Raw genomic sequence first — 12874 nt, forward strand, 5'->3', positions numbered from 1 at the left:
CTGCTTCCTCGTGCGTGGATTAGGCTTGTCCCTCTGTTGCTGTTCCAGCTTCTTGAGGTGAGAATATAAAAACTGCATTTTAGATTTTTCTATTCTTTTGAGTGAGGCTTGGATGGCTATGTATTTCCCCCTTAGGACTGCCTTTGCGGTATCCCATAGGTTTTGGACCGTTGTGTTTTCATTCTCGTTGGTCTCCATAAATTGTTTAAATTGATTTTTGATTTCCTGGTTTTCGAGTCATTCCTGAGGAGGATGGTTCTTAGTCTCCAAGTGTTTGAGTTTCTTCCAAATTTTTCCTTGTGGTTGAGTTCCAATTTCAGAGCATTGTGGTCTGAGAATATGCAGGGAATAATTTCAGTCTTTTGGTGTCGGTTGAGACCTGTTTTGTGACCCAGAACATGGTCTATTCATGAGAATGTTCCATGGGCATTAGAATAGAATGAGTATTCTTTGGTTCTGGAGTGTAGTGTTTATATATATCTATGAGGTCAAAATTGTCGAGTATGGCATTCAAAGCCCTTGTTTCTTTGTCGATTTTCTGCATGGGTGCTCTGTCTATTTCTGATAGTGGAGTATTGAGGTCCCTACTATTAACGTATTTTTATCTATATGTCTCTTTATTCTGGTTAAGAGTTGGCTTGTGTATCTTGCTGCTCCCCCGTTGGGGGCATATATATTTATAATTGTCATATCCACTTGTTGGGTACATCCTTTAAGAATAATATAGTGTCCTTCTGTGTCTCTAACTATAGTCTTTAGTTTAAAATCCAATCTGTCTGATATGAGAATTGCTACCCCAGCTTTCTTTTGAGGTCCATTGGCGTGAAAGATGGTATTCCATCCCTTTACTTTCAGTCTGAATGTATCTTTAGGTTCAAAATGAGTCTTTTGTAGACAGCAAATGGATGGGTCATGTCTTTTTATCCAATCTGCATCCGTGTGGCATTGTATGGGAGCATTTAGGCCATTTACATTGAGACTGATTATTGAGAGATGATTTTAATGATGCCATGTTGCCAGTAAAGTCTTTGTTTCTATCGATTGTGACTTTCTGTTCTGTATCACTCTTGGGGCCTTTTTACTTTTAGAACCCCCCTTAATATCTCCTGTAGGGCTGGTTTCGTGGTTATGAAATTCGTCAATGACTGGCGATTCTGGAAGGTCTTTATTTCTCCATCAATTCTGAATGACAGCCTTGTTGGATAAAGGATCCTTGGCTGCGTGTTTTTCTCTGAAAGAGCTTTAAAAATGCCCCCCCCCAACCCTTTCTCTCATTCCAGGTCTGTGTAGGCAGGTCTGACGTAATTCTGATAACTTTGCCTTGGTACGTGAGAAATTTCTTTGCCCTGGCCGCTTTCAATACTGTATCCTTGGATCTAATATTTGAGAAATGCACTATGATGTGACGTGGTGTAGGTTTGTTGTGGTTGAGCTTGGGAGGGGTCCCCTCTGCCTCTTGAACACGAGTGTTTGTTTCTCTTGCTAGATTAGGGAAGTTTTCAGCTACAATTTGTTCAAATATCTCTTCTAGACCTCTGTTTTTCTCCACCCCCTCGGGGATGCCGATGATTCTGATATTGAAACGTTTCATTGAGTCAGTAATCTCCCGTAACCTACATTCTTGAGCGTGGATTTTTTTGACTCCAGCTTCTATTTTCGTTTTTTCTTCTACTAACCCATCCTCCAATTCGCTGATACGTTCCTCTGCCTCATTTACCCTGGCCGTCAGAGCCTCTAGTTTTCAGTGCATTTGGCTCATAAAATTTTTAATTTCTGCCAGATTCGCTCTCATTTCTGCCCTTAGAGATTCTATATTCTCATTAACATTTTCGTTAATACTTTTTTCAAGTCTACACATCATCTTGACCATTGTTACTCTGAATTCCATTTCTGATAATTTGGTTATATCCATATCCATTAGTTTTTTGGCAGAGGCCACAGTCTCATTGTCTTTTCTTTGCTGGGGGGTTTTCTCCTTCTCGTCATTCTGATGAGGAGAGGTTGCGGGGTTGTCCAGAGCCCAAATTATTGCCCGGGACCCAGGCCATGCGCCCTTGTTTTATAGGGATCTTAGGGATGTATGCTTCTTGATTTTTCAGCCTGCCTTCTGGGGGAGGGGCCTGCCGCGCCGATGCTCAGGCAACCCAGTTTGGGTAGAGTCTCCGTGTCCCCTGTGAGGGGGGATGGGGATGGGCACACTGTGAGCCGGTATTTCCAGGCTTTTGTTCTCTGGCGGCTTTCCCTGGGGACTTGCTGTGTCTCTTCTGAGAGGCAGAGCAGCAGTGGCTGAATCTCAGCCTCTGTTTCAGAACAGAGGGATCATGGACCGTTCTCCACTGATGTTCTGGCCACTTTAACTCTGTTTCTGTTGGTGCTGCTCAACCCTGCAGCGTCCCGGGATGTGCGCCCCACACCCGGAGTCCCAGCCCTCGCTTCCAGGGCTGGTGCATCTCTGTCCTTTTTGTTTCTAACACTGCCAGCCGCCAGCCGCCCCCGTGCGCTCCTGGAGCTCCCGGTCTCAGTCTGGTTCCAGTGAGCACACCGGAGCTCCATTTTAGTCTGGTGACGCGCGTTCCCCGGCTCACGGTCTCAGTCTGCTCTCTCTTGGGTGCCGGTCCGCGAGTCCCCCGCTCCCCCGTGCAGGTGGCTACCGCTTCCTGGCTCCCGAACGTGGCGGCTCCCTCCCCTTCCGTTTATCTTCTGATATCTGTGCACGGTTTCACCACTCCCTGCTTCGTACCTCAATACTCAGAGCTGGAGATGTTCATTTGTAGAGATCCAGATGTATCTTCCTGCATCTCAGGCTGATTCCATGGATGTTCAGGCTGGTCTGGTACCTATCCCACTCGACTCAGGGGACCGGCTGAAAAAGGGGTCCCCTACTCCTCCGCCATCTTAACTCCTCCCTCCCCTGGGTAAAGTATTCTTAGTTGGTATTTTTTTTTCTAGCACTTCAAATAAATCACCCACTCTTCTGCTTTTTTTTTTTTTTTTTTTGCTGAGGAATCCACTGATAGCTCCAAGGTGTTCCCTTGTATCTAATGAGCTCCTTTTCTCTTGCTGCTTTCAAGACTTTTTCTTTGGGTTTAATTTTTGACAGTTTTATTATAATGTCTCTTGGAGAAGTCTTTTTCAGATTCAGTCTTATTGATTGAATGTCCCAAGATTTCATACATTTCCCTAGGTTTGGGAACTGTTCAGCCATCGTTTGTTTAAGTAAGCATTCTGCCCACTTCTCTCTTCACTACTGGGACTCCCATAATATGAATATTGTTTCACTTGATGGTGTCCTGTAAGCCTGTAAGCTTTTTTCCCCAGTCTGACTGTATCCCACTCAGACTTGATAATTTAAATAATCCAGGAGGGCATAGTTGGTTCAGGCAGCTGGAGTCTGCATATGTGAAAACCTCTGGGACGATCAGCAGAAGACTCTTAGAGGGTGCACAGTGCTGGGCTGGCTGTGGGTTCCTCAGCAGCAAAGCCTGCTCGAGACTTCTGCAGAGCAGGACACAGAGAAACACGGTCACTCATGTCACATGGCTGATACTGGTAGTCCTGCCCTTCTTTGTTCCTGGCTGTGTCTAGATGTGTCAGCCATGCCAGTCTGTGGGAGGTTTGAAACCAAAACAGGTCATTTGTGCCATGCCCCGAAGGGCTGAGGCTCATGGTTGCTCACCCTTTCGCTGTTCCCCAGGAAGGGGACCTATCTCAGGTCAGGGAGTGTCCTCTTGGTGCTGAGCAGTGCTGACCTGGGGCATGAGGTGATGAAATTTTCTCCTTACTTTTCTTGTACAGTTATTCTCAAGAGTTTTGCTCCACTGTGCTGTTGAAGCTTCTTAAATAGACTCCTAAGCTCTTAGGCCTATTTTTGTTTGTGGATAGCTTTCTAATTGTTGTTTGTGGGATGAGAGAGACTGGAGTGTCTGTTCCATCATCTTAGCGATATAATATCAGTCTTTCCTCACTGAGGAGATGTTATTTTTAAAGTTTTTAGATACTCGTTCTTAAGTTGAGGAACTTTTCCTCTCTTCCTAGTTTGTGAGTTTTTATCATGAAATGGTGTTAGAGGTATTGACTGTATTTTTTTATTTTTATTTTATCGTAATTAAAAATTTTTTGGGGGGACGCCTGGGTGGCTCAGTCGGTTGAGCATCTGCCTTTGGCTCATGTCATGATCCTGGAGTCCTGGGATCCAGTTCTGCATTGGGCTCCTTGCTCAGTGGGGAGCCTGCTTTTCCCTCTTCCTGCCAGTCCGCCTGCTTGTGTTTTCTCTCTCTCTCTCTGACAAATAAATAAAATCTTAAAAAATTTTTAAAATTTATATTCAATTTAATTAACATATATTGTGTTATTAGTTTCAGAGGTAGAATTCAGTGATTCAATAGTTGCATACAACACCCAGTGCCCATTACATGAAGTGCCCTCCTTAATGCCCATCACCCAGTTCCCAATCCCCTCACCCCGTCCCCACCAGCAGCTTTCAGTTTGTTCCCAATAGTTAAGAATGCCTTACGTTTGCCTCCCTCTCTGTTTCCCTCTTACTTTATTTTTCCTTCCCTTCTCCTATGTTCATCTGTTTTGTTTTGTTTTTTAAGATTTTATTTATTTATTTGACAGAGAGAAAGAGTGAGAGAGCACAAGCAGTGGGACAAGCAGAGGTAGAGGGAGAAGCAGGCTCCCCACTGAGCAGGGAGCCTGATGCAGGACTCAATCCCAGGACCCTGGGATGATGACCTGAGCCACCCAAGTGCCCCTGTTTTGTTTCTTAAATTCCACATAAATTCATATGGTACTTGTCTTTCTCTGACTGACTTATTTCGCTTAGCGTAATAGCCTCCAGTCCCATCCATGTTGTTGCAAATGGCAAGATTTCATTCTTTTTGATGGCTGAGTAATATTCCATCGTGTGTGTGTGTGTGTGTGTGTGTGTGTGTATACGTGTATCAAGTCTTCATTATCCATTCATCTGTCATGGACATCTGGGCTCTTTCAGTGTTTTGGCAATTGTGGACATTGGTGCTCTAAACATTGGGGTGCATGTGTCCCTTCAACTCACTATGTTTGTATCCTTCTGATAAATACCTAGTAGTCCAATGGCTGGGTTGTAGTGTAGCTCTATTCTTAAATTTTTGAGGAACCTTCATACTATTTTCCAGAGTGACTGCACCAGTTTGCATTTCCACCAACAGTGTAAGAGGGCTCCCTTTCTCTGCATCCTTGCCAACATCTGTTGTTGCCTAAGTTGTTAACTTTAGCCATGGAGATGTCCATTTTAAAACAAAATACAGATTTGGAAAATGGAAGAAATATTCAAATTGGTTGGCTTGCTAGGCCAATCCCAAGATGAGAAATAGAATTATTTCTGCCTTTTTCCTTATGTCCCTTTGGTGAAAATACAGGGGGAAGAGATTTCCATGTTACTGCATCATTTCTTCACAAGAGCAAATAGATTCCTAATCTTTTTAGTGTTAACTACAATGTTTTGGGTTTTTTTTAATCACCATATCAAGACATCCATTTTTCGAGTTTCTCATGCTGTGGATATATGTACAGGCAGAACGGGTGTGAGGCAACATACAGTTTGCCAGGGTATCTGGCTGCCTTCCACCAATTCAATTCTACTCTGCACAGCTGAGGAGAATGTACTAAGTGTTAATCCTGTGTATTCCCCTGGAGGAGTAGTTTCCCTGACAGATTTTCCCATACCACATTTACGTTGAAAAGGAAATGGAGTATAAAGGCTACAAAGCACATCAGGTGGCTGGATGTGTCCTCAGCCTTGCGGGAGGCTAGCCATTTGGGATAAGTATCTGTTAATCACCCACCATAGGGCCTACTACTAGGTTGATAATCACTTAATATTTGTTGAATAATTTCTGCCTGTTTAACAAATTTTCCACAATCTTTGAGACCTCCAAAACTTATGTAGGGCAAATTGTGGTGTTTTTTTTTTTGACTCTAGTCTTTTGGTCCAACGGGATTTATGAAAAGTGCAATCACTTTGTCTGAGGATGAAGAATGGAAGAGAATACGAACATTGCTATCTCCAACCTTCACTAGCGGAAAGCTCAAGGAGGTAAGAAAAGAAGAGTTTCAATTAGAAAGTTAAGGAATACATTGGGGGCTGATGGAAAATAAGATCAAAGTCCATCTCTAAGGGGTAGTCTGCTGAATTCGGGCTTCCTAAAAATGGTCTTTTCCTGTCCTACAAGAGATACGATAAGATTTGTTATTACAAATCATTGTTCCATGCTTGTGAAAGCCACATCATTCTAGGACTTGATTCTCAGATTTAACTTCAGGTGGTGTTGTATTTTGTGTGTAGATGTTCCCCATCATTGGCCAGTATGGAGATGTGTTGGTGAGGAACCTGAGGAAGGAGGCAGAGAAAGGCAACCACGTCATGTTGAAAGAGTAAGTAGGAGCGGGGCTGCTGGGATTCCTGCTCTATCACAACACTTTCCAGCTGCTGCCACAGAGCCAAATTCCCACTGTTGAGTTTCTCCAGCGAAGCAGCTGAAGTACGCATGTGGTGTTACAACTCCAGTGGGCCAGCCAAGACGAGGTAGCTCGCCTAATAAGGCAGGGCGGTCAGGAGAGAAAGGGTGTTGTTTGTGTACATGAGGCAGGATTACTTTATCTGCTTAATTGTCACCTTGGTTATTCTGGAAGACAAAAATACATGCTTGAAAAAAAGAAACATGATTGTACCAGATCTTTGAATGTTGAGAGTATGGAATGGTGGGAGGGGAAGGTGGGTGGGGCAGGACACTAACATGTGGAACTTGGAACAACTTAAGCCCCTTCCTGATTTTGTTGAGAATATTAGCAAAACACTAAATATTAATTCTTATGACCAGCTGTCCTTCTTCCAATCTCAAAAGAGACAAGGCCTTGCTCATGGGATGGGAGGGAGACACTACATTATAAACACACACACACACACACACACACACACACACACACACACACTGTCCTAGGAAAACTACTGGCATGTAATCGCTTAGCTATGGCATCCCCTAAATCAATTTTGGTGTGATTTAATATATATTTTTAAACTAGGAACATTCTTAGTTCTTACATTTTCCAGAAATGAGTGAGTTCTCCGGGCAATCTCAGATCACTGGAGATGAGATAGAGTGGGTCTTTCAGAAGACTTAGCAGGGGTGTGGAGAAGGGATGGTGTTCCTGGCAGCACAGAACAGGGTGTTGGTGTTCTGTCATGTGTTGAAGAGGAATCAGCTCCGAGCATAGATACTGTGGCGAGAGAGGAACCAGATCAATTTCACCTTTCTTGACTCCCTGAGGAAGGGTTAATTAGTCCACCATCTGTCCTGCTCAGACACAGTGCTTCTCCACCTTCTACTGCCCATACTCACAACACACTACTGTAATTTGTCCAACTTTGGGTCTCTATCCCTCCATGGCTGAGCTCCTTGAGCTCAGAGGTATTTCTAACATGTGATAGTGTCCCCATGACCCCTAGCACAAGGCCAGCTGCGTCAGTGGCACCTCATGAGCACCTCATGAGGGAGTGTGATGGCATATAGACTCTTCAGATGATCCAGCAGGTGGTTCTGAAAGTGTGGCTCTTGTCTTGCCTGGACATTGTAATCTACATGCATCTCTTGCTTCATGTGTTGAATAAGGATAGTAAAGAGGTGCTGGTTTTAATTATCCATGTCTTTGTTTCTCTCACAGCATCTTTGGGGCCTACAGCATGGATGTGATTACTAGCACATCATTTGGAGTGAACATTGATTCCCTCAACAACCCACAAGATCCTTTTGTAGAAAATATTAAGAAGCTCTTAAAATTTGATTTCTTTGATCCATTTTTCTTCTCAATATGTACGTACAGTACCATTTTTCTTTTTCTCCTCTCATCCCTTTTTTACCCTTCCTTCCTTCCTCCCTCAATTCTTCCCTTCCTACCTTTCTACAACAATTTTACTGAGATACAACTTTATATAACATATATGTCCCTCTTTTAAAATGTACAGTTCAATTTTTATGGTCTGAGTGTTCATTGTCCAAGGAATGAATAATTGAAATATGGTATGGATATACCATGGAATCTTATTCAGCCATAAAAATGAAAGGACATTCTGTATTTGGACAACATGGTTGGATCCCAAGGGCATTATGATGAATGAAATGAGTCAGAGAAAGACAAATACTGTATGAGCTCAATAACATGTGGAATAAAAAAAAACAATACAAGAAACAAAGTCATACAAAGAGGAGATCAGATTTGTGGTTATCAGAAGCAGGGGTTGTGGGGTGGTACTTCAATGAAGATGATCTAATGTACACACTTTCAGTTACAAGTTAGATGGGTACTGGACTGGTAAATACAACATGATGACTATAGTTAACACCGCTGTATGATGTGTTTGTAAATTACCAAAAGAGTAGATTGTAGAAGTTCTCATAATGGCAGAAAACTTTGTTTTTATAACTGTATGAGATGATGGATGTTAACTAGTCTTATTGTGGTAACCATTTTGTATATATGTATGTCGAGTATGTGCAGTACACCGTATCATATACAGTCCTGTATGTCTGTTGTAACTCAAGGAAACGGAAAACTCTGCTTGGTGCATTCAAGGATATGCGCAATTTTTACTGCAGTCAATTGTTGGAATATTGTCATCAACACAGAAATCCTGTACTTTTTTACTATCACTTCCCACTTTCTTTAGCCCTAAGCAACCACTAATCCTTTCTGTCTTAATAGATTTGCCTCTTCTGAACTCTTCATACAGATAGAATCATATAACATGTGATCTTTGTGATTCCTTTCCTTCATTAACATAATGTTTTCAAGGTTCATCTGTGTTGCACCATGCATCAGAACGTTCTTTTTATGGCCAATTAATATTCCATTATATGGACATATTGCATTTTGTTTATCGTTTGATCATTTGGTGGACATTTGGGCTGTTTCCAACTCTTGGCTATTATGAATAGTGCTACCATCCACATTCATGCCTAGGTTTTTGTTAGAATACCTGTTTTCAATTCTTTTTGGTATATAATCAGAGGTGGAATTGTGAAGTAACTTTGCTATGTCTGTACAATGTTTTTCATTGTAACTTGCTATGTTGCTAAGATACAGTGTGTTTAATTTAATAAGGAACTGCCACACTTTTCTCTACAATAGCTCTACCATTTCACATTCCCACCAGAAAGTATGAAGTTTCCAGTTTCTGCCCATCCTTGGCACATTTGGTCTACACTTGTCTACCTTTTTGATCATGGCCACCTTAATGGGTGTGAAGGGTATTATGGTTTTGTTTTGCATTTCTTTAATGGCTAGTGGGGTTGAACAACTTTTTATACATTTGTTGTCTATTTCATAACTTTAGATAAATGTGTGTTCAAATTCTTGCCCTTTATAGTGCAGCTGTTCATCTGTTTTTGAGTTGTAAGAATTCTCTGTATCTTCTAGACAAAAGTCCCTTATCAGATGTATGATTTGCAGTTTTTTCCCCATTCTGTAGGTGTATTTTTGCTTTCTTCATAGTGTTCTTTGTAGCACAAAATTTTTAATTTTGATGATATATGATGTATGTATTTCTCCCTTTGTTGTCTATGATTTTACTGTCATATTTAAGAATTTCTTGTAAAATCTGAGGTTACGTGACTTGTCCCAACACCATTTATTGAAAAGACTATTTTTATTCCATTGAATGGTATTGGAAACCTTCTCAAAATTCAGTTGACCATAAACACATGGGTATAATTTTGGACTCCAAATTCAATTCCATTGATCTATATGTCTTTCCTTATGTCTGGACCACTGTCTTGATCATTATAGCTTTGTGGTAAGTTTTGAAACTGGAAGTTGGAGTTCTACAATTTTATTCTTCTTTATTTCAAGATTGTTTTGGCCATTCTAGGTTCCTTACAATTCCATATGAATTTTATTTTATTTTATTTTTTTTAAAGATTTATTTATTTATTTGACAGTGAGAGAGACAGCCAGCGAGAGAGGGAACACAAGCAGGGAGAGTGGGAGAGGAAGAAGCAGGCTCCCAGTGGAGGAGCCCGATGTGGGGCTCGATCCCAGGACTCTGGGTTCATGTCCTGAGCCGAAGGCAGACGCTTAATGTCTGAGCCACCCAGGCACCCCTGAATTTTAAATTCAGTATGTCAGTTTCTACAAAGAAGCCAACTAGGATTCTGATAGGGAATGCATTAATCTGTAGATCAGCTCTAGGAGTACTGCCATCTTGACAACATTAAATTCTAATCCATGATCATTAGATGTTTTTCCATTTACATAGATCTTCTTTATTTCAACAATATTTGTGGTTTTCAGAGTATAGCACTTCTTTTGTTAAAGCTATTCCAAATTTCCCAGTTAAACCATTTGGCTCTCAGCTTATATTTGTGGGGAGATATCAATAAATACATTTCCTTGTTATTAAAAAAAAGCTATTCCTAGTATTCTTCTTCTTAATGCTATTGTAAAGAAGTTATATTCTTAATTTCACTTGGATTTTGTATTGCAGTGTATGAAATACAATTGATTTTGTATGTTGATCTTGAATCGGAAACTCTGCTAAACTGGTTTATTTGTTCCAATAGACTTCTATTACATTCCTTCAGATTTTCTATGTATAACATTATGTTGCCTGATAATAGAGATGCTTTTACTCTTTATTTCCTCTATGAATAACTTCTGTTTCTTTTTTCTTCCTTCCTCCTTCCCTCTATTCCCTCCTCCCTCCCTCCCTTCCTCTTCCTTCCTTCCTTCCTTCCTTCCTTCCTTCCTTCCTTCCTTCCTCCCTCCCTCCCTCCCTCCCTCCCTCCCTCCCTTCCTCTCTCTTTCTTTCTTCCTTTCTTTCTTCTTTCTTTCTTTCTTTCTTTCTTTCTTTCTTTCTTTCTTTCTTTCTTTCTTTCTTTCTTCTCTCTTTCTCCTTCCTTCCTCCCTCCCTTCCTCCCTCCCTCTCTCTCTCTTTCTTTCTTTCTCTCCTTCCTTCCTTCTTTTCTTTCTTTCTTTCTTTCCTCTTTCTTTCTTTTTTCTTTCTCCCTCCCTCCCTCTCTCCCTCCCTCCCTCTTTCATTCATTCATTCATTCATTCCTTCATTCTTTCTTTCTTTCTTTGGCCTACATTTCCTGGCTAGAACTTCTAGTACAATGTTGAATAGAAGTGGGTGATAGACACATCCTTGTTTTCTTTAATCTTAGCGGAAAGTGTCCAGTTTGCATCCATTAAGTGTGTTAGTTATGAGTTTTTGTAGATGCCCTTTATCAGGTTGAGGATATTCCTTTCTGCTCCTAGTTTGTTGAGTGTTCTTATTGCTAAATAGTGTTGGGTTTTTGTCAAATACTTTCTCTGCCTGTATTGAGATGACCATGTGGTTTTTAAAAAATTTTTTGTTGTTATATAGTATTACATAACCTGGAATTGCTGGGATAAACCTCTCTTGGTTATGATCTATCCTTCTTTTGATATGTTGCTAGGTCCAGTTTGCTAGTATTTTGTTGAAGATTTGTGCATCCGTGTCATCAGATACGTTGGTCTGTAGTTTTCTTATTCTGTGATATCATCGTCTGGTTTTAGTATCAGGGTAATACAGGCCAGGTAGAATGAGTTTGGAAGTGTTCCTAACTCCTCTATTTTTTGGAGGCATTTGTGCAAAATTGGTGTTGATTGCACTTTAAATATTTGCTAGAACTTGCCCGAGAAACCATCGGGGGTGAGCTTGTTTTTGTCAGTAGTTTCTTCACTACTAACTCAGTCTTTTCATTTGTCTTTCAGATTGCCTGTGGTTTTTTTTAATGTCACTTTCTAGTTTATCTTTTTCTAGGAATTTTTCCACTTCACTTAATTTATTGGCATTCAGTTGTTCGTAGTATTCCCCGTAGTCCTTTTTATTTTCGTAATGTCCACAGTAATCTCCTCCTTCACTTCTGATCATAGTAATTGGAATCTCTTCTCCTTTTTGCTTGGTCAGTCTAGCCAAAGGTCTTTTGAAAGAATTGGCTTTGCTTTCTTTGAAGTTTCTCTTGTTTTTTATTCTCTTATTTCCTAAATTTCTGCTGTTGTCTGTATTATGTGCTTCTTCTGCTTGCTTTTGGTTTGGTGTGCTCTTGTATTTTTGGCATCTTTTTGACAGAAAGCTGGGTCATTGATTTGAAATCTTGGCTCTTTTTAAAGGTAGGCATATATAATGAAAACCTTTTTTTCTGGTCATTGCTGTTGCTACATCCCATGAGTTTTGGTATGTGGTTTCTTCATTTTTGTATTCTCCAAGTAACTCTAAAGTGCCCTTTTGATTTTTTTTTTAAGATTTTATTTATTTATTTGACAGAGAGAGAGAGAGCCAGTGAGAGAGGGAACACAAGCAGGGGGAGTGGGAGAGGAAGAAGCAGCTCCCAGGGAAGCAGGGAGCCCGATGCGGGGCTTGATCCCAGGACCCTGAGATCACACCTTGAGCCGAAGGCTGACGCTTGATGAGTGAGCCACCCAGGAACCCCTAAAGTGCCCTTTTGATTTCTTTTCTACTGACAGGCTGTATAGGAGCGTATTGTGTAATTTCCACAGATTCGTGGGTTTTCCATGTTGTTTGTGTTCTTGTTTTCTAATTTTATTCCATTGTAATTGAAAGCATACTACGTATTATTTCCATCCTGACACAATTTCTTAAACAGCATGATTAATTAAAGTAGCATATTATGGTCTGGTGTTTCCAAAGAAACTCTGGTCCAAAAATAAAAGGCTAAGAGATCCAGGAATGTAATCCTGTTCCTTTGGTCACTTCAAAGATGTGCCAGGAGACACTGATCTGACTGCTCTAGTGGTGGCCCGTATGTGTGACTTGCTCTGGCTCAGCCATTGGCTTGCAAGTTCGAGTAAAGGT

General features: G+C 41.0%; 1 protein-coding gene across 1 annotated transcript in view; it reads left to right on the top strand.

Moving 5' to 3' along the window:
- Window positions 1–12874, top strand: part of LOC148110466 (cytochrome P450 3A12-like) — a 36683-nt gene that overhangs the window by 12647 nt on the left and 11162 nt on the right. The window contains exons 5-7 of the mRNA XM_087867553.1: window positions 5963–6076; window positions 6326–6414; window positions 7702–7850. Of these exons, the coding sequence (XP_087723679.1) occupies window positions 5963–6076; window positions 6326–6414; window positions 7702–7850 (352 nt within the window). The remainder of the gene's footprint in view (window positions 1–5962; window positions 6077–6325; window positions 6415–7701; window positions 7851–12874) is intronic.

This window comes from Ursus americanus, chromosome 2 (assembly GCF_024610735.1).
Source record: "Ursus americanus isolate L20-20 chromosome 2, mUrsAme1.1.p, whole genome shotgun sequence".
In the NCBI taxonomy this organism is placed as follows: Eukaryota; Metazoa; Chordata; class Mammalia; order Carnivora; family Ursidae; genus Ursus; species Ursus americanus.